This window comes from Callionymus lyra, chromosome 6 (genome assembly GCF_982586985.1).
Source record: "Callionymus lyra chromosome 6, fCalLyr1.hap1.1, whole genome shotgun sequence".
NCBI classification, from domain to species: domain Eukaryota; kingdom Metazoa; phylum Chordata; class Actinopteri; order Syngnathiformes; family Callionymidae; genus Callionymus; species Callionymus lyra.
Window position 1 is genome coordinate 219530 of NC_141823.1, and position 24844 is coordinate 244373.

At 39.6% G+C, this 24844-nt stretch overlaps 1 protein-coding gene across 3 annotated transcripts in view; it reads right to left on the reverse strand.

The window, feature by feature from the left end:
* The window catches only part of nfat5b (nuclear factor of activated T cells 5b), a 34281-nt gene extending 20293 nt beyond the window's left edge, over positions 1-13988 (reverse strand). For 2 of the 3 annotated variants that reach the window (XM_087792981.1, XM_087792980.1), the window contains exons 1-3: positions 13832-13988; positions 2004-2580; positions 1305-1404 (exon numbers count right to left, since the gene is read on the reverse strand). In XM_087792981.1, the coding sequence (XP_087649107.1) occupies positions 1305-1404; positions 2004-2006 (103 nt within the window). In that variant the 5' untranslated portion in view covers positions 2007-2580; positions 13832-13988. The remainder of the gene's footprint in view (positions 1-1304; positions 1405-2003; positions 2581-13831) is intronic. The other variant, XM_087792982.1, reaches the window with a different exon arrangement.
* Between the last annotated feature and the right edge of the window lie 10856 nt (positions 13989-24844).

Genomic DNA, 24844 nt, shown 5'->3' on the forward strand with positions numbered 1-24844 from the left:
GTGTGAAGTCATGGTGTGTGTTGCTGCAGGTGTGAAGTCATGGTGTGTGTTCCTGCAGGTGTGAAGTCATGGTGTGTGTTCCTGCAGGTGTGAAGTCATGGTGTGTGTTCCTGCAGGTGTGAAGTCATGGTGTGTGTTGCTGCAGGTGTGAAGTCATGGTGTGTGTTCCTGCAGGTGTGAAGTCATGGTGTGTGTTGCTGCAGGTGTGAAGTCATGGTGTGTGTGTTCCTGCAGGTGTGAAGTCATGGTGTGTGTTCCTGCAGGTGTGATCATGTGAAGTCATAGTGTGTGTTCCTGCAGGTGTGAAGTCATGGTGTGTGTTGCTGCAGGTGTGAAGTCATAGTGTGTGTTCCTGCAGGTGTGAAGTCATGGTGTGTGTTCCTGCAGGTGTGAAGTCATGGTGTGTGTTCCTGCAGGTGTGATCATGTGAAGTCATGGTGTGTGTTCCTGCAGGTGTGAAGTCATGGTGTGTGTTCCTGCAGGTGTGATCATGTGAAGTCATGGTGTGTGTTCCTGCAGGTGTGAAGTCATGGTGTGTGTTCCTGCAGGTGTGAAGTCATGGTGTGTGTTCCTGCAGGTGTGAAGTCATGGTGTGTGTTCCTGCAGGTGTGAAGTCATGGTGTGTGTGTTCCTGCAGGTGTGAAGTCATGGTGTGTGTTCCTGCAGGTGTGAAGTCATGGTGTGTGTTGCTGCAGGTGTGAAGTCATGGTGTGTGTGTTCCTGCAGGTGTGAAGTCATGGTGTGTGTTGCTGTAGGTGTGAAGTCATGGTGTGTGTTCCTGCAGGTGTGAAGTCATGGTGTGTGTTCCTGCAGGTGTGAAGTCATGGTGTGTGTTGCTGCAGGTGTGAAGTCATGGTGTGTGTTCCTGCAGGTGTGAAGTCATGGTGTGTGTTCCTGCAGGTGTGAAGTCATGGTGTGTGTTCCTGCAGGTGTGAAGTCATGGTGTGTGTTCCTGCAGGTGTGAAGTCATGGTGTGTGTTCCTGCAGGTGTGAAGTCATGGTGTGTGTTCCTGCAGGTGTGAAGTCATGGTGTGTGTTCCTGCAGGTGTGAAGTCATGGTGTGTGTTGCTGCAGGTGTGAAGTCATGGTGTGTGTTCCTGCAGGTGTGAAGTCATGGTGTGTGTTCCTGCAGGTGTGAAGTCATGGTGTGTGTTCCTGCAGGTGTGAAGTCATAGTGTGTGTTCCTGCAGGTGTGATCATGTGACCTGCTCAGGTGATCAACCGTCTCAACGGCTTCAGTGTGTTACGACTTCAGGTGCCAAACACACATGTTGTGGTTTCTGTCAAAGAAAAACAGAATCTACCTGCAGCGAGTGACGAGGGGGGCTCGACTTCTCCACCGCTCGTCTGACTCATGGTCGCAGGGTCTGGTCCAATGAAACGACGGCAGCTCAGAGGTCGAGTCTGTGGGAGGAGCCACAACATTAGCTTCACACACACACTGGAAAAACTGTGGAACCGCAGAAACATTAGAGAAAATAAAAACATTTTTACAATAGAATGTCTTTTGAGTGACGACAAAATAAAGTCAATGAATACATGATTCATTATGTTTCACACATTCGTCAACACAGGTCAATATATTGTTCAAGAGTTCGATTTCTACTTGAGAAAGTTACAGTTCAAAACAAACACTAGAGTCACACATAAGCCTCCGACGTCAGTGCCTCCTTTCACTGCCGCAGGACGGGGGGGTCGAGAGGTCGAGGGGGGTCGAGGGGTCGAGGGGTCGAGCAGCTTCTTCTGAACATTCATTTCATCACAAACTTTGGTGCGAGTGAGAAAAGGTCTCGACCTCAGAGTCCGTCAGACGCTGAGGTCGAGAAACGTGTGAAACGTCTTGACATCGTGTTCGTCGGACAGCGACGCACAACTTCCTGCTCGCACACTCCACACTCAGAGTGAGTCGACGCGACTCTGTTCAAGAGACTTTTCTCCTCAACGTGAAATCAATGTTTGTTAAAAGTGTCTCCTGAGATGATTTGAAGGTAAAAGAAACTCACCATGTGACGCCTCACGCTTCACCTCACATTCCTGCTCCTGCTGCTGCTCGCCTGGCACCGGGGCGTGGCACCGTGTTGACCCCCCTCGGTCCCCCTCCTCCAAAGAAAACACTCTCGCCCTCTCCTGGTCTTGTTTACTGTTCCTCGCTCCAGACTCGCAGAACAGGTTGGTTTGTCGTTGAGCGTCCAGTGGAGCAGAAACACCAGCACGACGTGATGTTTATCTCCTGCTGCGTTCACAGGCGTCCAGGAGCGACGACACTGAAATGTTTACAGCCGAGACAGAGAAGCCGCCGCAGGCTCCATAGCAACATGGACGCCTCAAGAATCTGACGTTACGACATGTTTCGCCGTGAGTCACCAGATCCACCTCAGCATCGACAGATGTGAAGAAACTAACTCTCACTGACACTCAACCACTATAGTGAGATCTTCCAGTGGATCGTCAGCTTGTATTGGATGAAGGTGGAACCAGAAGGAATGAAGGATCAGCGTTTCCAGCGTGAGGTCCAGGTCACATGATCCAGTCAAAACTGTTGTCATGATTCAAAACCTCATCGTTTCCTCTCAGGAGTCGCTGCCAAAGTCAGTCGACAACGTGAGACGGTGGAAACATAAGATGTTCACTCATGTCGTTCACTCTTCGTGTCGTTCACTCTTCGTGTCGTTCACTCTTCGTGTCGTTCACTCTTCGTGTCGTTCACTCTTCGTGTCGTTCACTCTTCGTGTCGTTCACTCTTCATGTCGTTCACACTTCATGTCGTTCACTCTTCATGTCGTTCACACTTCGTGTCGTTCACTCTTCGTGTCGTTCACACTTCATGTCGTTCACTCTTCATGTCGTTCACTCTTCATGTCGTTCACACTTCATGTCGTTCACTCTTCATGTCGTTCACACTTCGTGTCGTTCACTCTTCGTGTCGTTCACTCTTCATGTCGTTCACACTTCATGTCGTTCACACTTCATGTCGTTCACTCTTCATGTCGTTCACTCTTCGTGTCGTTCACACTTCGTGTCGTTCACTCTTCGTGTCGTTCACACTTCGTGTCGTTCACTCTTCGTGTCGTTCACACTTCGTGTCGTTCACTCTTCGTGTCGTTCACTCTTCATGTCGTTCACACTTCATGTCGTTCACCCTTCATGTCGTTCACCCTTCATGTCGTTCACACTTCGTGTCGTTCACTCTTCGTGTCGTTCACTCTTCGTGTCGTTCACACTTCGTGTCGTTCACTCTTCGTGTCGTTCACTCTTCGTGTCGTTCACTCTTCGTGTCGTTCACTCTTCGTGTCGTTCACTCTTCGTGTCGTTCACACTTCGTGTCGTTCACTCTTCGTGTCGTTCACACTTCGTGTCGTTCACTCTTCGTGTCGTTCACTCTTCGTGTCGTTCACTCTTCATGTCGTTCACACTTCGTGTCGTTCACTCTTCGTGTCGTTCACTCTTCGTGTCGTTCACACTTCGTGTCGTTCACTCTTCATGTCGTTCACTCTTCATGTCGTTCACTCTTCATGTCGTTCACTCTTCATGTCGTTCACTCTTCGTGTCGTTCACACTTCATGTCGTTCACTCTTCATGTCGTTCACACTTCGTGTCGTTCACTCTTCGTGTCGTTCACACTTCGTGTCGTTCACTCTTCGTGTCGTTCACTCTTCGTGTCGTTCACTCTTCGTGTCGTTCACTCTTCGTGTCGTTCACTCTTCGTGTCGTTCACTCTTCGTGTCGTTCACTCTTCATGTCGTTCACACTTCATGTCGTTCACTCTTCGTGTCGTTCACTCTTCGTGTCGTTCACACTTCGTGTCGTTCACACTTCGTGTCGTTCACACTTCGTGTCGTTCACTCTTCATGTCATTCACTCTTCGTGTCGTTCACACTTCGTGTCGTTCACTCTTCGTGTCGTTCACACTTCGTGTCGTTCACTCTTCATGTCGTTCACACTTCGTGTCGTTCACTCTTCGTGTCGTTCACTCTTCGTGTCGTTCACTCTTCGTGTCGTTCACTCTTCGTGTCGTTCACTCTTCGTGTCGTTCACTCTTCATGTCGTTCACACTTCATGTCGTTCACTCTTCATGTCGTTCACTCTTCGTGTCGTTCACACTTCGTGTCGTTCACTCTTCATGTCGTTCACTCTTCATGTCGTTCACACTTCATGTCGTTCACACTTCGTGTCGTTCACTCTTCATGTCGTTCACTCTTCATGTCATTCACACTTCGTGTCGTTCACTCTTCGTGTCGTTCACACTTCGTGTCGTTCACTCTTCGTGTCGTTCACTCTTCGTGTCGTTCACTCTTCATGTCGTTCACACTTCATGTCGTTCACTCTTCGTGTCGTTCACTCTTCGTGTCGTTCACACTTCGTGTCGTTCACTCTTCATGTCGTTCACTCTTCATGTCGTTCACACTTCATGTCGTTCACTCTTCATGTCGTTCACTCTTCATGTCGTTCACACTTCGTGTCGTTCACTCTTCGTGTCGTTCACACTTCGTGTCGTTCACTCTTCGTGTCGTTCACACTTCGTGTCGTTCACTCTTCGTGTCGTTCACTCTTCGTGTCGTTCTCTCTTCGTGTCGTTCACTCTTCGTGTCGTTCACACTTCGTGTCGTTCACTCTTCGTGTCGTTCACTCTTCGTGTCGTTCACTCTTCGTGTCGTTCACACTTCGTGTCGTTCACTCTTCGTGTCGTTCACTCTTCGTGTCGTTCTCTCTTCGTGTCGTTCACACTTCGTGTCGTTCACTCTTCGTGTCGTTCACTCTTCGTGTCGTTCACTCTTCGTGTCGTTCACTCTTCGTGTCGTTCACTCTTCGTGTCGTTCACACTTCGTGTCGTTCACTCTTCGTGTCGTTCTCTCTTCGTGTCGTTCACTCTTCGTGTCGTTCACTCTTCGTGTCGTTCACTCTTCGTGTCGTTCACACTTCGTGTCGTTCACTCTTCGTGTCGTTCACTCTTCGTGTCGTTCACACTTCGTGTCGTTCACACTTCGTGTCGTTCACTCTTCGTGTCGTTCACTCTTCGTGTCGTTCACTCTTCGTGTCGTTCACTCTTCGTGTCGTTCACTCTTCGTGTCGTTCTCTCTTCGTGTCGTTCACTCTTCGTGTCGTTCACTCTTCGTGTCGTTCACACTTCGTGTCGTTCACACTTCGTGTCGTTCACTCTTCGTGTCGTTCACTCTTCGTGTCGTTCACTCTTCGTTTCGTTCTCTCTTCGTGTCGTTCACTCTTCGTGTCGTTCACTCTTCGTGTCGTTCACTCTTCGTGTCGTTCACTCTTCGTGTCGTTCACTCTTCGTGTCGTTCACTCTTCGTTTCGTTCACTCTTCGTGTCGTTCACTCTTCGTGTCGTTCACTCTTCATTAGAGGAACTGAACATTCACCTCATCCATCCATCCATCCTGTCATCCATCCATCCATCCATCCTTCCTGTCATCATCTATCCATTCTTCCTGTCATCCATCCATCCATCCATCCTTCCTGTCATCATCTATCCATTCTTCCTGTCATCCATCCATCATCCATCCTTCCTGTCATCCACCCATCCATCTTTCCTTCCTGTCATCCATCCATCCATCCACCCATCCATCCATCCTTCCTGTCATCCATCCATCCATCCATCCTTCCTGTCATCCATCTATCCATTCTTCCTGTCATCCATCCATCATCCTTCCTTCCTGTCATCCATCCATCCATTCTTCCCGTCACCCATCCATCATCCATGCTTCCTGTCATCCATCCATCCTTCCTGTCATCCATCCATCCATCCATCCATCCTTCCGGTCATCCATCCATCCATCCATCCTTCCTGTCATCCATCCATCCATTCTTCCTGTCATCCATGCATCATCCATGCTTCCTGTCATCCATCCATCCATCCATCATCCATCCTTCCTGTCATCCATCCATCCATCCATCCATCATCCATCCTTCCTGTCATCCATCCATCCATCCATCCTTCCTGTCATCCATCCATCCATCCTTCCTGTCATCCATCCATCCATCCATCCATCCTTCCTGTCATCCATCCATCCTTCCTGTCATCCATCTATCCATCCTTCCTGTCATCCATACATCATCCTTCCTTCCTGTCATCCATCCATTCTTCCCGTCACCCATCCATCATCCATGCTTCCTGTCATCCATCCATCCATCCTTCCTGTCATCCATCCATTCTTCCTGGCATCTATTTTTCCTGTCATCCATCCATCATCCATCCATCATCCATCCTTCCTGTCATCCATCCATCCATCCATCATCCATCCTTCCTGTCATCCACCCATCCATCCATCCTTCCTGTCATCCATCCATCCATCCATCCATCCTTCCTGTCATCCAATCATCCTTCCTGTCATCCATCTATCCATTCTTCCTGTCATCCATACATCATCCTTCCTTCCTGTCATCCATCCATCCATTCTTCCCATCACCCATCCATCATCCATGCTTCCTGTCATCCATCCATCCATCCTTCCTGTCATCCATCCATTCTTCCTGGCATCTATTTTTCCTGTCATCCATCCATCATCAATCCATCCATCCATCCTTCCTGTCATCCATCCATACTTCCTGTCATCCATCCATTCTTGTCATCCATCCATCCATCCTTCCTGTCATCCATCCTTCCTTCCTGTCATCCATCTATTCATCCTGTCATCCATCCATTCTTCCTGGCATCCATTCTTCCTGTCATCCATCCATCATCCATCCTTCCTGTCATCCATCATCCATTCTTGTCATCCATCCACGCATCCTTCCTGTCATCTATCCATTCATTCTTGTCATCCATCCATCCTTCCTGTCATCTATCCATCCATCCTTCCTGTCATCCATCCATCCATCCTTCCTCTCATCCATCCATCCTTCCTGTCATCCATCCATCCTTGTCATCCATCCATCCATTATCCATCCAACCATTCTTGTCATCCATCCCTTCTTCGTGTCATCGATCCATCCATCCATCCATTCTTCCTGTCATCCATCCATACTTCCTGTCATCCATCATCCATGCATCCATCCTTCCTGTCATCCATCCATCTATTCTTGTCATCCATCCATCCATCCATACTTCCTGTCATCCATTCTTGTCATCCATCCATCCATCCATTATTCCTGTCATCGATCCATCTATCCATCCATTCTTCCTGTCATCCATCCATCCTTCCTTCCTGTCATCCATCCATCCTTCCTTTCATCCATCCATCATCCATCCTTCCCGTCATCCATCCATCCATCCATCATCCATCCTTCCTGTCATCCATCATCCATCCTTCCTGTCATCCATTCATCCATTATTGTCATCCATCCATCCATCCATCAATCCATACTTCCTGTCATCCATCCATTCATTCTTGTCATCCATCCATCCATCCATCCATTTTTCCTGTCATCCATCCATACTTCCTGTCATCCATCCTTGTCATCATCCATCCATCATCCATCCTTCCTGTCATCCATCCATCCATTCTTGTCATCCATCCATCCATCATCCATCCTTCCTGTCATCCATCCAGCCATCCATCCTTCCTGTTATCCATCCATTCTTCCTGTCATCCATCCATCATCAATCCATCCATCCATCCATCCTTCCTGTCATCCATCCATCCTTCCTGTCATCCATCCATACTTCCTGTCATCCATCCATACTTCCTGTCATCCATCCATCCTGTCATCCATCCATTCATTCTTGTCATCCATCCATCCATCCTTCCTGTCATCCACCCATCCATTCTTGTCATTCATCCATGCATTCTTCCTGTCATCCATCCATCATCCATCCTTCCTGTCATCCATCCACGCATCCTTCCTGTCATCCATCCATACTTCCTGTCATCTATCCATCCATCCTTCCTGTCATCCATCCATCCATTCTTGTCATCCATCCATCCTTCCTGTCATCTATCCATCCATCCTTCCTGTCATCCATCCATCCATCCTTGTCATCCATCCATCCATCATCCATCCTTCCTGTCATCCATCCATCCATTCTTGTCATCCATCCCTTCTTCGTGTCATCGATCCATCCATCCATCCATTCTTCCTTTCATCCATCCATACTTCCTGTCATCCATCATCCATGCATCCATCCTTCCTGTCATCCATCCATACTTCCTGTCATCCATCATCCATGCATCTATCCTTCCTGTCATCCATCCATCTATTCTTGTCATCCATCCATCCATCGATCCTTCCTGTCATCCATTCTTGTCATCCATCCATCCATCCATTATTCCTGTCATCGATCCATCTATCCATCCATTCTTCCTGTCATCCATCTATCCTTCTTTCCTGTCATCCATCCATCCTTCCTTTCATCCATCCATCCATCCATCATCCATCCTTCCTGTCATCCATCCATCCATCCATCATCCATCCTTCCTGTCATCCATCATCCATCCTTCCTGTCATCCATCCATCCATCCATCCATCCATCATCCATCCTTCCTAACATCCATTCATCCATTATTGTCATCCATCCATCCATCAATCCATACTTCCTGTCATCCATCCATTCATTCTTGTCATCCATCCATCCATCATCCATCCTTCCTGTCATCCATCCAGCCATCCATCCTTTCTGTCATCCATCCATTCTTCCTGTCATCCATCCATCATCAATCCATCCATCCTTCCGGTCATCCATCCATCCTTCCTGTCATCCATCCATCCATCCATCATCCATCCTTCCTGTCATCCATCCATCCATCCTTCCTGTTATCCATCCATCCATTCTTGTCATCCATCCATCCATCCTTCCTGTCATCCATCCATCCATCATCCATCCTTCCTGTCATCCATCATCCATCCTTCCTGTCATCCATCCATCCATTCTTGTCATCCATCCATCCATACTTCCTGTCATCCATCCATTCTTCCTGTCATCCATCCATACTTCCTGTCATCCATCCATCATCCATCCTTCCTGTCATCCCTCCATCCATTCTTGTCATCCATCCATCCATCCATTCTTCCTGTCATCCATCCATCCTTCCTGTCATCCATCCATCCATCCTTCCTGTCATCCATCCATCCATTCTTGTCATCCATCCATCCATCCTTCCTGTCATCCATCCATCCATTCTTGTCATCCATCCATCCTTCCTGTCATCCATCCATCCATCCATCCATCCATCCATCCATCCATCCATCCATCCATCCATCATCCATCCTTAATGTCATTCATCCATCCATCCATTCTTGTCATCCATCCATCCATCCATTCTTCCTGTCATCCATCCATCCTTCCTGTCATCCATCCATCCATCCTTCCTGTCATCCATCCATCCATTCTTGTCATCCATCCATCCATCCTTCCTGTCATCCATCCATCCATCCATTCTTGTCATCCATCCTTCCTTCCTGTCATCCATCCATCCATTCTTGTCATCCATCCATCCTTCCTGTCATCCATCCATCCATTCTTGTCATCCATCCATCCATCCATCCTTCCTGTCATCCATCCATCCATCCATCCATCCATCATCCATCCTTCCTGTCATCCATTCATCCATTATTGTCATCCATCCATCCATCATCCATCCTTCCGGTCATCCATCCATTCATTCTTGTCATCCATCCATCCATCATCCATCCTTCCTGTCATCCATCCAGCCATCCATCCTTTCTGTCATCCATCCATTCTTCCTGTCATCCATCCATCATCAATCCATCCATCCTTCCTGTCATCCATCCATCCATTCTTGTCATCCATCCATCCATTCTTCCTGTCATCCATCCATCCTTCCTGTCATCCATCCATCCATCCTTCCTGTCATCCATCCATCCATTCTTGTCATCCATCCATCCATCCTTCCTGTCATCCATCCATCCATCCATTCTTGTCATCCATCCTTCCTTCCTGTCATCCATCCATCCATTCTTGTCATCCATCCATCCTTCCTGTCATCCATCCATCCATTCTTGTCATCCATCCATCCATCCATCCTTCCTGTCATCCATCCATCCATCCATCCATCCATCCATCATCCATCCTTCCTGTCATCCATTCATCCATTATTGTCATCCATCCATCCATCATCCATCCTTCCGGTCATCCATCCATTCATTCTTGTCATCCATCCATCCATCATCCATCCTTCCTGTCATCCATCCAGCCATCCATCCTTTCTGTCATCCATCCATTCTTCCTGTCATCCATCCATCATCAATCCATCCATCCTTCCTGTCATCCATCCATCCTTCCTGTCATCCATCCATCCATCATCCATCCTTCCTGTCATCCATCCATCCATCCTTCCTGTCATCCATCCATCCATTCTTGTCATCCATCCATCCATCCTTCCTGTCATCCATCCATCCATCCATCCATCATCCATCCTTCCTGTCATCCATCCATCCATCATCCATCCTTCCTGTCATCCATCCATCCATTCTTGTCATCCATCCATCCATCCTTCCTGTCATCCATCCATTCTTCCTGTCATCCATCCATACTTCCTGTCATCCATCCATCATCCATCCTTCCTGTCATCCCTCCATCCATTCTTGTCATCCATCCATCCATCCATTCTTCCTGTCATCCATCCATCCTTCCTGTCATCCATCCATCCATCCTTCCTGTCATCCATCCATCCATTCTTGTCATCCATCAATCCATCCTTCCTGTCATCCATCCATCCATTCTTGTCATCCATCCATCCTTCCTGTCATCCATCCATCCATCCATCATCCATCCTTCCTGTCATTCATCCATCCATCCATTCTTGTCATCCATCCATCCATCCATTCTTCCTGTCATCCATCCATCCTTCCTGTCATCCATCCATCCATCCTTCCTGTCATCCATCCATCCATTCTTGTCATCCATCCATCCATCCTTCCTGTCATCCATCCATCCATCCATTCTTGTCATCCATCCTTCCTTCCTGTCATCCATCCATCCATTCTTGTCATCCATCCATCCTTCCTGTCATCCATCCATCCATTCTTGTCATCCATCCATCCATCCATCCATCCTTCCTGTCATCCATCCATCCATTCTTGTCATCCATCCATCCATTCTTCCTGTCATCCATCCATCCTTCCTGCCATTCATCCATCCATCCTTCCTGTCATCCATCCATCCATTCTTGTCATCCATCCATCATCCATCCTTCCTGTCATCCATCCATCCATCCTTCCTGTCATCCATCCATCCATCATCCATCCTTCCTGTCATCCATCCATCCATCCTTCCTGTCATCCATCCATCCATTCTTGTTATCAATCCATCATCCATCCTTCCTGTCATCCATCCATCCTTCCTGTCATCCATCCATCATCTATCCATCCATCATCCATCCTTCCTGTCATCCATCCATCCATCCTTCCTGTCATCCATCCATCCATCCATCCATCATCCATCCTTCCTGTCATCCATCCGTCCATCATCCATCCTTCCTGTCATCCATCCGTCCATCATCCATCCTTCCTGACATCCATCCATCCATCATTCCTGTCATCCATCCATCCATCCATCCTTCCTGTCATCCATCCATCCATCCATCTCAGTGAAGAACAAGACTCAGTTTTAACGATGAAGCTTCAACACAAACGACAACAATCTTTATCCACGAATCTCTTCATCACAACAAACAAACAGAAGAAAAAGTATTTATCAGAGAAACGAAGGATCTTTAAGATTCTTCGTTAAAAACTTTAATGAGATATTTTTTACATTTAATTGTAAATTAATGTCGTCAATTATAATAATAGTTATTTCTTGTGTATTAAAATCACTTCTAAAATAAAACTAAATACATGGAAATAAATTCAGATATTTCGAATTTTAGAGTTTAAGTTAAATCAAGCAATCTGTCAATCATCTCACGTCAACCTGTCAATCATCTCACGGTCAATCTGTCAATCATCTCACAGTCAATCCGTCAATCATATCACAGTCAACCTGTCAATCATCTCACAGTCAATCAGTCAATCATATCACGGTCAACCTGTCAATCATCTCACAGTCAATCAGTCAATCATATCACGGTCAACCTGTCAATCATATCACAGTCAATCCGTCAATCATCTCACGTCAACCAGTCAATCATCTCACAGTCAATCCGACAATCATCTCACGTCAACCTGTCAATCATATCACGGTCAACCTGTCAATCATATCACGGTCAATAAGTCAATTATATCACGGTCAACCTGTCAATCATCTCACAGTCAATCAGTCAATTATATCACGGTCAACCTGTCAATCATCTCACAGTCAATCCGTCAATCATCTCACGTCAACCTCTCAATCATCTCACAGTCAATCCGTCAATCATCTCACGTCAACCTGTCAATCATCTCACAGTCAATCTGTCAATCATCTCACAGTCAATCCGTCAATCATCTCACGTCAACCTGTCAATCATCTCACAGTCAATCATCTCACAGTCAATCTGTCAATCATCTCACGTCAACCTGTCAATCATCTCACGGTCAATCAGTCAATTATATCACGGTCAACCTGTCAATCATCTCACAGTCAATCCGTCAATCATATCACGTCAACCTGTCAATCATCTCACAGTCAATCAGTCAATTATATCACGGTCAACCTGTCAATCATCTCACAGTCAATCTGTCAATCATCTCACAGTCAATCCGTCAATCATCTCACAGTCAATCCGTCAATCATCTCACGTCAACCTGTCAATCATCTCACAGTCAATCATCTCACAGTCAATCTGTCAATCATCTCACGTCAACCTGTCAATCATCTCACAGTCAATCTGTCAATCATCTCACCGACAATCTGTCAATCATCTCACAGTCAATCATCTCACGTCAACCTGTCAATCATCTCACAGTCAATCTGTCAATCATCTCACAGTCAATCCGTCAATCATCTCACGTCAACCTGTCAATCATCTCACAGTCAATCATCTCACAGTCAATCTGTCAATCATCTCACGTCAACCTGTCAATCATCTCACAGTCAATCTGTCAATCATCTCACCGACAATCTGTCAATCATCTCACAGTCAATCTGTCAATCATCTCACAGTCAATCAATCATCTCACAGTCAATCCGTCAATCATCTCACCGACAATCTGTCAATCATCTCACAGTCAATCCGTCAATCATCTCACCGACAATCTGTCAATCATCTCACAGTCAATCATCTCACAGTCAATCTGTCAATCATCTCACAGTCAATCCGTCAATCATCTCACAGTCAATCCGTCAATCATCTCACCGACAATCTGTCAATCATCTCACAGTCAATCTGTCAATCATCTCACAGTCAATCATCTCACAGTCAATCTGTCAATCATCTCACGTCAATCATCTCACAGTCAACCTGTCAATCATCTCACAGTCAATCCGTCAATCATCTCACAGTCAATCATCTCACAGTCAATCTGTCAATCATCTCACAGTCAATCATCTCACAGTCAACCTGTCAATCATCTCACGTCAACCTGTCAAGCATCTCACAGTCAATCCGTCAATCATCTCACAGTCAATCATCTCACAGTCAATCTGTCAATCATCTCACGTCAACCTGTCAATCATCTCACGTCAACCTGTCAAGCATCTCACAGTCAATCCGTCAATCATCTCACAGTCAATCTGTCAATCATCTCACCGACAATCCGTCAATCATCTCACCGTCAATCATCTCACCGTCAATCATCTCACAGTCAATCATCTCACAGTCAATCTGTCAATCATCTCACCGACAAACATATCACGGTCAATCTGTCAATCAATGGTCAGGTTTGATTCAACAACATTAAAACGTAATAAATGTCTTACGTTACATATGTGTGACGTCACATGTAACCGTGTGTGATTCCATCAACTTGACAAACAATCAACTCAAACACAAAGTTACCTTCACAGAGCAGGGGTCAGGGGTCAAGTCGAGACCTCGCCGAACAGTCACGTGAGGTGAGCTGGCATCTCTACCTGCTCAGGTGTGACGGCAGGTAAACGTTACTCTGGAGAAAAAGCTTCAGTCGTCGAGAGTCGAAGTGAAACTCAGGTGCGACGCTTTCACAACCGGAAGTGAGGTCATCACAGTGGGCGGGGTTATGGAGGAACACGGAAGTAAACAGTGAGTTACAGTTGATTTTCTTGATCGATATTTGAATTGATCAATATTGTTTTTGACTGTATACGATTGTAACATTCTAACGAATGCTTCAATATTTATATTAAAAATATATGCAAAAACTTTATACGTCGTTTCATGTAAAAGTAAACTTGATTAAAAGTTCAGCGAATGTTTGCTTCTCTTCTCAAACGTTTTAAGAGAATAATCAACGATAAATTAATCAATAATCAACGATAAATTAATCAATAATCAACGATAAAGTAATCAATAATCAACGATGAATGAATCAATAATAAATTAAAGCCACTTCAACATTAAAATAACACGGAACGATCAATGTTTACTGGCATTAAATGTTTAAAATAAAGATTCAATGATATGTTGTTGGAAATAAAGTGATTTTAAAGTTTTAAAGTATAAAATAAAGAGCGATTACATGTGGATTAACGCGGAAAGAAAATAAAAGCAAACACGAGTGAACAGCGCCACCTTCAGGACAAACACACACAGAGAACTAAAAAGGCAGGACTTAAAACAGTGATTGACGTTGGTTCTTGAACGCACCACGCATGCTCTTGAACAGATCTCCTGATGTCCTTGAACACATCTCCTGATGTCCTTAAACACACCTCCTAATGTCCTTGAACACATCTCCTGATGTCCTTGAACACATCTCATGATGTTCTTGAACACATCTCCTGATGTTCTTGAACACATCTCGTGATGTTCTTGAACACATCTCGTGATGTTCTTGAACACATCTCCTGATGTTCTTGAACACATCTCCTGATGTCCTTGAACACATCTCGTGATGTTCTTGAACACATCTCGTGATGTTCTTGAACACATCTCCTGATGTTCTTGAACACATCTCCTGATGTCCTTGAACACATCTCCCGATGTTCTTGAACACATCTCCTGATGTCCTTGAACACATCTCATGATGTTCTTGAACACATCTCCTGATGTTCTTGAACACATCTCCTGATGTTCTTGAACACATCTCCTGATGTTTTTGAACACATCTCCTGATGTTCTTGAACACATCTCATGATGTTCTTGAACACATCTCATGATGTTCTTGAACACATCTCCTGATGTCCTTGAACACATAATAATAATAATAATCTCTATTTATATAGAGCCTTTCTAGACCAGGGTCACAAAGCGCTTTGACAGCCATTCACACATACTGATGGGAGTAGGCTGTAGGCTGCACCACATGGCGCCGAATCTGCCATCAGGAGCAATCAGGGTAAAGAGTCTTCAGGGACACAACAACAAAGGCTTGTCTGGAGCTGGGATTGAACCTGCAGCCATCCTCTAGTCTTTTGGACTGCAGGCAACCACTCTACCATCTGAGCTATGACGCCCCCTGATGTTCTTGAACACATCTCATGATGTTCTTGAAAACATCTCATTATGTTCTTGAACATATCTCCTGATGTCCTTGAGCACATCTCCTGATTTTCTTGAACACATCTCCTGATGTTTTTGAAAACATCTCATGTTGTTCTTGAACACATCTCCTGATGTTCTTGAACACATCTCATGATGTTCTTGAACACATCTCATGATGTCCTTGAACACATCTCTCAGAAGTCTCTCAGAACTCTACAGCTCATTCATCTGCAGCTCGTGTCCTGACTAGGAGGCGCAAACACACCTGTGCTGTCTTCCCTACATTGGCTTCCTGTAGAATTTAACTTCTCCTCCTTCACTCCTTCAACTCTGATCTATAAGTTATACCACAAATCTCTAAATGTAGATTTGGAGCCAGGGCCTTCAGTTTTCAAGCCCCTCTGCTGTGGAACCAACTACCGACTTCAGTCCGGAGGGCAGACACCCTCTCTATGTTTAAAAACAATCTTAAAACCTTACTTTTCGATAAAGCCTATAACTAACTTAACTGTTTATCTTAGCTGCTATAACTAAGTTAACTGTTTATCTTAGCTGCTATAACTAAGTTAACTGTTTATCTTAGCTGCTATAACTAACTTAACTGTTTATCTTTAGCTGCTATAACTAACTTAACTGTGCATCTTTAGCTGCTAAAACTAACTTAACTGTTTATCTTAGCTGCTATAACTAACTTAACTGTTTATCTTAGCTGCTATAACTAACCTAACTGTTTATCTTAGCTGCTATAACTAACTTAACTGTTTATCTTAGCTGCTATAACTAAGTTAACTGTTTATCTTAGCTGCTATAACTAAGTTAACTGTTTATCTTAGCTGCTATAACTAAGTTAACTGTTTATCTTAGCTGCTATAACTAACTTAACTGTTTATCTTAGCTGCTATAACTAACTTAACTGTTTATCTTAGCTGCTATAACTAAGTTAATTGTTTATCTTAGCTGCTATAACTAACTTAACTGTTTATCTTTAGCTGCTATAACTAACTTAACTGTTTATCTTAGCTGCTATAACTAAATTAACTGTTTATCTTTAGCTGCTATAACTAACTTAACTGTTTATCTTTAACTGCTATAACTAACTTAACTGTTTATCTTAGCTGCTATAACTAACTTAACTGTTTATCTTAGCTGCTATAACTAACTTAACTGTTTATCTTTAGCTGCTATAACTAACTTAACTGTTTATCTTTAGCTGCTATAACTAACTTAACTGTTTATCTTAGCTGCTATAACTAACTTAACTGTTTATCTTAGCTGCTATAACTAACCTAACTGTTTATCTTAGCTGCTATAACTAACTTAACTGTTTATCTTAGCTGCTATAACTAACTTAACTGTTTATCTTAGCTGCTATAACTAACTTAACTGTTTATCTTAGCTGCTATAACTAACTTAACTGTTTATCTTTAGCTGCTATAACTAACTTAACTGTTTATCTTTAGCTGCTATAACTAACTTAACTGTTTATCTTAGCTGCTATAACTAACTTAACTGTTTATCTTAGCTGCTATAACTAACCTAACTGTTTATCTTAGCTGCTATAACTAACTTAACTGTTTATCTTAGCTGCTATAACTAAGTTAACTGTTTATCTTAGCTGCTATAACTAACTTAACTGTTTATCTTAGCTGCTATAACTAACCTAACTGTTTATCTTAGCTGCTATAACTAACTTAACTGTTTATCTTAGCTGCTATAACTAAGTTAACTATTTATCTTAGCTGCTATAACTAAGTTAACTGTTTATATTTAGCTGCTATAACTAACTTAACTGTTTATCTTTAGCTGCTATAACTAACTCAACTGTTTATCTTTAGCTGCTATAACTAACTTAACTGTTTATCTTAGCTGCTATAACTAACTTAACTGTTTATCTTTAGCTGCTATAACTAACTTAACTGTTTATCTTAAGCTGCTATAACTAACTTAACTGTTTATCTTTAGCTGCTATAACTAACTTAACTGTTTATCTTTGGCTGCTATAACTAACTTAACTGTTTATCTTTAGCTGCTATAACTAACTTAACTGTTTATCTTTAGCTGCTATAACTAACTTAACTGTTTATCTTAGCTGCAATAACTAACTTAACTGTTTATCTTAGCTGCTATAACTAACCTGACTGTTTATCTTAGCTGCTATAACTAACCTAACTGTTTATCTTAGCTGCTATAACTAATTTAACTGTTTATCTTAGCTGCTATAACTAAGTTAACTGTTTATCTTAGCTGCTATAACTAACTTAACTGTTTATATTTAGCTGCTATAACTAACTTAACTGTTTATCTTTAGCTGCTATAACTAACTTAACTGTTTATCTTTAGCTGCTATAACTAACTTAACTGTTTATCTTAGCTGCTATAACTAACTTAACTGTTTATCTTTAGCTGCTATAACTAACTTAACTGTTTATCTTTAGCTGCTATAACTAACTTAACTGTTTATATTTAGCTGCTATAACTAACTTAACTGTTTATCTTTAGCTGCTATAACTAACTTAACTGTTTATCTTTAGCTGCTATAACTAACTTAACTGTTTATCTTTAGCTGCTATAACTAACTTAACTGTTTATCTTTAGCTGCTATAACTAACTTAACTGTTTATCTTAGCTGCTATAACTAAGTTAACTGTTTATCTTAGCTGCTATAACTAACTTATCTGTTTATATTTAGCTGCTATAACTAGCTTAACTGTTTATCTTTAGCTGCTATAACTAACTTAACTGTTTATCTTTAGCTGCTAAACCTAACTTAACTTTTTATCTTAGCTGCTATAACTAACTTAACTGTTTATCTTTAGCTGCTATAACTAACTTAACTGTTTATATTTAGCTGCTATAACTAACTTAACTGTTTATCTTAGCTGCTATAACTAAGTTAACTGTTTATCTTAGCTGCTATAACTAACTTAACTGTTTATCTTAGCTGCAATAACTAACTTAACTGTTTATCTTAGCTGCTATAACTAACTTAACTGTTTATCTTAGCTGCTATAACTAACTTAACTGTTTATCTTAGCTGCTATAACTAAGTTAACTGTTTATCTTAGCTGCTATAACTAACTTAACTGTTTATATTTAGCTGCTATAACTAACTTAACTGTTTATCTTTAGCTGCTATAACTAACTTAACTGTTTATCTTTAGCTGCTATAACTAACTTAACTGTTTATCTTAGCTGCTATAACTAACTTAACTGTTTATCATTAGCTGCTATAACTAACTTAACTGTTTATCTTTAGCTGCTATAACTAACTTAACTGTTTATCTTTAGCTGCTATAACTAACTTAACTGTTTATCTTAGCTGCTATAACTAAGTTAACTGTTTATCTTAGCTGCTATAACTAACTTAACTGTTTATATTTAGCTGCTATAACTAGCTTAACTCTTTATCTTTAGCTGCTATAACTAACTTAACTGTTTATCTTTAGCTGCTAAAACTAACTTAACTGTTTATCTTAGCTGCAATAACTAACTTAATTGTTTATCTTTAGCTGCCATAACTAACTTAAATGTTTATATTTAGCTGCTATAACTAACTTAACTGTTTATCTTAGCTGCTATAACTAAGTTAACTGTTTATCTTAGCTGCTATAACTAACTTAACTGTTTATCTTTAGCTGCTATAACTAACTTAACTGTTTATCTTTAGCTGCTATAACTAACTTAACTGTTTATCTATAGCTGCTATAACTAACTTAACTGTTTATATTTAGCTGCTATAACTAACTTAACTGTTTATCTTTGCTGCTATAACTAAGTTAACTGTTTATCTTAGCTGCTATAACTAACTTAACTGTTTATTTTAGCTGCTATAACTAACTTAACTGTTTATCTTAGCTGCTATAACTAAGTTAACTGTTTATCTTAGCTGCTATAACTAACTTAACTGTTCATCTTTAGCTGCTATAACTAACTTAACTGTTTATCTTTAGCTGCTATAACTAACTTAACTGTTTATCTTAGCTGCTATAACTAAGTTAACTGTTTATCTTAGCTGCTATAACTAACTTAACTGTTTATCTTAGCTGCTATAAATAAGTTAACTGTTTATCTTAGCTGTTATAACTAACTTAACTGTTTATCTTAGCTGCTATAACTAACCTAACTGTTTATCTTAGCTGCTATAACTAAGTTAACTGTTTATCTTAGCTGCTATAACTAACTTAACTGTTTACCTTAGCTGCTACAACTAAGTTAACTGTTAACCTTAGCTGCTATAACTAACTTAACTGTTTATCTTAGCTGCTATAACTAACTTAACTGTTTATCTTAGCTGCTATAACTAACTTAACTGTTTATCTTTAGCTGCTATAACTAAGTTAACTGTTTATCTTAGCTGCTATAACTAACTTAACTGTTTATCTTAGCTGCTATAACTAACCTAACTGTTTATCTTAGCTGCTATAACTAACTTAACTGTTTATCTTAGCTGCTATAACTAAGTTAACTGTTTATCTTAGCTGCTATAACTAACTTAACTGTTTATATTTAGCTGCTATAACTAACTTAACTGTTTATCTTTAGCTGCTATAACTAACTTAACTGTTTATCTTTAGCTGCTATAACTAACTTAACTGTTTATCTTAGCTGCTATAACTAACTTAACTGTTTATCTTTAGCTGCTATAACTAACTTAACTGTTTATCTTTAGCTGCTATAACTAACTTAACTGTTTATATTTAGCTGCTATAACTAACTTAACTGTTTATCTTTAGCTGCTATAACTAACTTAACTGTTTATCTTTAGCTGCTATAACTAACTTAACTGTTTATCTTTAGCTGCTATAACTAACTTAACTGTTTATCTTTAGCTGCTATAACTAACTTAACTGTTTATCTTAGCTGCTATAACTAACTTAACTGTTTATCTTAGCTGCTATAACTAACTTATCTGTTTATATTTAGCTGCTATAACTAGCTTAACTGTTTATCTTTAGCTGCTATAACTAACTTAACTGTTTATCTTTAGCTGCTAAAACTAACTTAACTTTTTATCTTAGCTGCTATAACTAACTTAACTGTTTATCTTTAGCTGCTATAACTAACTTAACTGTTTATATTTAGCTGCTATAACTAACTTAACTGTTTATCTTAGCTGCTATAACTAAGTTAACTGTTTATCTTAGCTTCTATAACTAACTTAACTGTTTATCTTAGCTGCTATAACTAACTTAACTGTTTATCTTAGCTGCTATAACTAACTTAACTGTTTATATTTAGCTGCTATAACTAACTTAACTGTTTATCTTTAGCTGCTATAACTAACTTAACTGTTTATCTTTAGCTGCTATAACTAACTTAACTGTTTATCTTTAGCTGCTATAACTAACTTAACTGTTTATCTTTAGCTGCTATAACTAACTTAACTGTTTATCTTAGCTGCTATAACTAACTTAACTGTTTATCATTAGCTGCTATAACTAACTTAACTGTTTATCTTTAGCTGCTATAACTAACTTAACTGTTTATCTTTAGCTGCTATAACTAACTTAACTGTTTATCTTAGCTGCTATAACTAAGTTAACTGTTTATCTTAGCTGCTATAACTAACTTAACTGTTTATATTTAGCTGCTATAACTAGCTTAACTCTTTATCTTTAGCTGCTATAACTAACTTAACTGTTTATCTTTAGCTGCTAAAACTAACTTAACTGTTTATCTTAGCTGCTATAACTAACTTAATTGTTTATCTTTAGCTGCCATAACTAACTTAAATGTTTATATTTAGCTGCTATAACTAACTTAACTGTTTATCTTAGCTGCTATAACTAAGTTAACTGTTTATCTTAGCTGCTATAACTAACTTAACTGTTTATCTTTAGCTGCTATAACTAACTTAACTGTTTATCTTTAGCTGCTATAACTAACTTAACTGTTTATCTTAGCTGCTATAATTAACTTAACTGTTTATCTTAGCTGCTATAACTAAGTTAACTGTTTATCTTAGCTGCAATAACTAACTTAACTGTTCATCTTTAGCTGCTATAACTAACTTAACTGTTTATCTTTAGCTGCTATATCTAAGTTAACTGTTTATCTTAGCTGCTATAACTAACTTAACTGTTTATCTTAGCTGCTATAACTAACTTAACTGTTTATCTTAGCTGCTATAAATAAGTTAACTGTTTATCTTAGCTGTTATAACTAACTTAACTGTTTATCTTAGCTGCTATAACTAACCTAACTGTTTATCTTAGCTGCTATAACTAAGTTAACTGTTTATCTTAGCTGCTATAACTAACTTAACTGTTTACCTTAGCTGCTACAACTAAGTTAACTGTTTACCTTAGCTGCTATATCTAAGTTAACTGTTTATCTTAGCTGCTATAACTAACTTAACTGTTTATCTTAGCTGCTATAGCTAAGTTAACTGTTTGTCTTAGCTGCTATAACTAACTTAACTGTTTATATTTAGCTGCTATAACTAACTTAACTGTTTATCTTCAGCTGCTATAACTAACTTAACTGTTTATCTTTAGCTGCTATAACTAACTTAACTGTTTATCTTAGCTGCTATAACTAACTTAACTGTTTATCTTTAGCTGCTATAACTAACTTAACTGTTTATCTTTAGCTGCTATAACTAACTTAACTGTTTATCTTTAGCTGCTATAACTAACTTAACTGTTTATCTTTGGCTGCTATAACTAACTTAACTGTTTATCTTTAGCTACTATAACTAACTTAACTGTTTATCTTTAGCTGCTATAACTAACTTAACTGTTTATCTTAGCTGCTATAACTAACTTAACTGTTTATCTTAGCTGCTATAACTAACTTAACTGTTTATCTTTAGCTGCTATAACTAACTTAACTGTTTATCTTAGCTGCTATAACTAACTTAACTGTTTATCTTTAGCTGCTATAACTAACTTAACTGTTTATCTTTAGCTGCTATAACTAACTTAACTGTTTATCTTTAGCTGCTATAACTAACTTAACTGTTTATCTTTGGCTGCTATAACTAACTTAACTGTTTATCTTTAGCTGCTATAACTAACTTAACTGTTTATCTTAGCTGCTATAACTAACTTAACTGTTTATCTTAGCTGCTATAACTAACTTAACTGTTTATCTTAAGCTGCTATAACTAACTTAACTGTTTATCTTTAGCTGCTATAACTAACTTACATGTTTATCTTAGCTGCTATAACTAACTTAACTGTTTATCTTAGCTGCTATAACTAACCTAACTGTTTATCTTAGCTGCTATAACTAACTTAACTGTTTATCTTAGCTGCTATAACTAAGTTAACTGTTTATCTTAGCTGCTATAACTAACTTAACTGTTTATATTTAGCTGCTATAACTAACTTAACTGTTTATCTTTAGCTGCTATAACTAACTTAACTTTTTATCATTAGCTGCTATAACTAACTTAACTGTTTATCTTAGCTGCTATAACTAACTTAACTGTTTATCTTTAGCTGCTATAACTAACTTAACTGTTTATCTTTAGCTGCTATAACTAACTTAACTGTTTATCTTTAGCTGCTATAACTAACTTAACTGTTTATCTTTAGCTGCTATAACTATCTTAACTTTTTATCTTTAGCTGCTATAACTAACTTAACTGTTTATCTTAGCTGCTATAACTAAGTTAACTGTTTATCTTAGCTGCTATAACTAACTTAACTGTTTATATTTAGCTGCTATAACTAACTTAACTGTTTATCTTTAGCTGCTATAACTAACTTAACTTTTTATCATTAGCTGCTATAACTAACTTAACTGTTTATCTTAGCTGCTATAACTAACTTAACTGTTTATCTTTAGCTGCTATAACTAACTTAACTGTTTATCTTTAGCTGCTATAACTAACTTAACTGTTTATCTTTAGCTGCTATAACTAACTTAACTGTTTATCTTTAGCTGCTATAACTATCTTAACTTTTTATCTTTAGCTGCTATAACTAACTTAACTGTTTATCTTAGCTGCTATAACTAACTTAACTGTTTATCTTTAGCTGCTATAACTAACTTAACTGTTTATCTTTAGCTGCTATAACTAACTTAACTGTTTATCTTTAGCTGCTATAACTAACTTAACTGTTTATCTTTAGCTGCTATAACTAACTTAACTGTTTATCTTTAGCTGCTATAACTAACTTAACTGTTTATCTTTAGCTGCTATAACTAACTTAACTGTTTATCTTTAGCTGCCATCACTAACTTAACTGTTTATCTTAGCTGCTATAACTAAGTTAACTGTTTATCTTTGCTGCTATAACTAAGTTAACTGTTTGTCTTAGCTGCTATAACTAACTTAACCGTTTATCTTAGCTGCTATAACTAACTTAACCTTTTATATTTAGCTGCTATAACTAACTTAACTGTTTATCTTTAGCTGCTATAACTAACTTAACTGTTTATCTTTAGCTGCTATAACTAACTTAACTGTTTATCTTAGCTGCTATAACTAACTTAACTGTTTATCTTTAGACGCTATAACAAACTTAACTGTCTATCTTTAGCTGCTATAACTAACTTAACTGTTTATCTTTAGCTGCTATAACTAACTTAACTGTTTATCTTAGCTGCTATAACTAACTTAACTGTTTATCTTTAGCTGCTATAACTAACTTAACTGTTTATCTTTAGCTGCTATAACTAACTTAACTGTCTATCTGTAGCTGCTAAAACTAACTTAACTGTCTATCTTTAGCTGCTATAACTAACTTAACTGTTTATCTTTAGCTGCTATAACTAACTTAACTGTTTATCTTTAGCTGCTATAACTAACTTAACTGTTTATCTTAGCTGCTATAACTAACTTAACTGTTTATCTTAGCTGCTATAACTAACTTAACTGTTTATCTTAGCTGCTATAACTAACTTAACTGTTTATCTTAGCTGCTATAACTAACTTAACTGTTTATCTTAGCTGCAATAACTAAGTTAACTGTTTATCTTAGCTGCTATAACTAACTTAACTGTTTATCTTTAGGTGCTATAACTAACTTAACTGTTTATCTTAGCTGCTATAACTAACTTAACTGTTTATCTTTAGCTGCTATAACTAACTTAACTGTTTATCTTTAGCTGCTATAACTAACTTAACTGTTTATCTTTAGCTGCTATAACTAACTTAACTGTTTATCTTTAGCTGCTATAACTAACTTAACTGTTTATCTTTAGCTGCTATAACTAACTTAACTGTTTATCTTTAGCTGCTATAACTAACTTAACTGTTTATCTTTAGCTGCCATCACTAACTTAACTGTTTATCTTAGCTGCTATAACTAAGTTAACTGTTTATCTTAGCTGCTATAACTAAGTTAACTGTTTGTCTTAGCTGCTATAACTAACTTAACCGTTTATCTTAGCTGCTATAACTAACTTAACCTTTTATATTTAGCTGCTATAACTAAC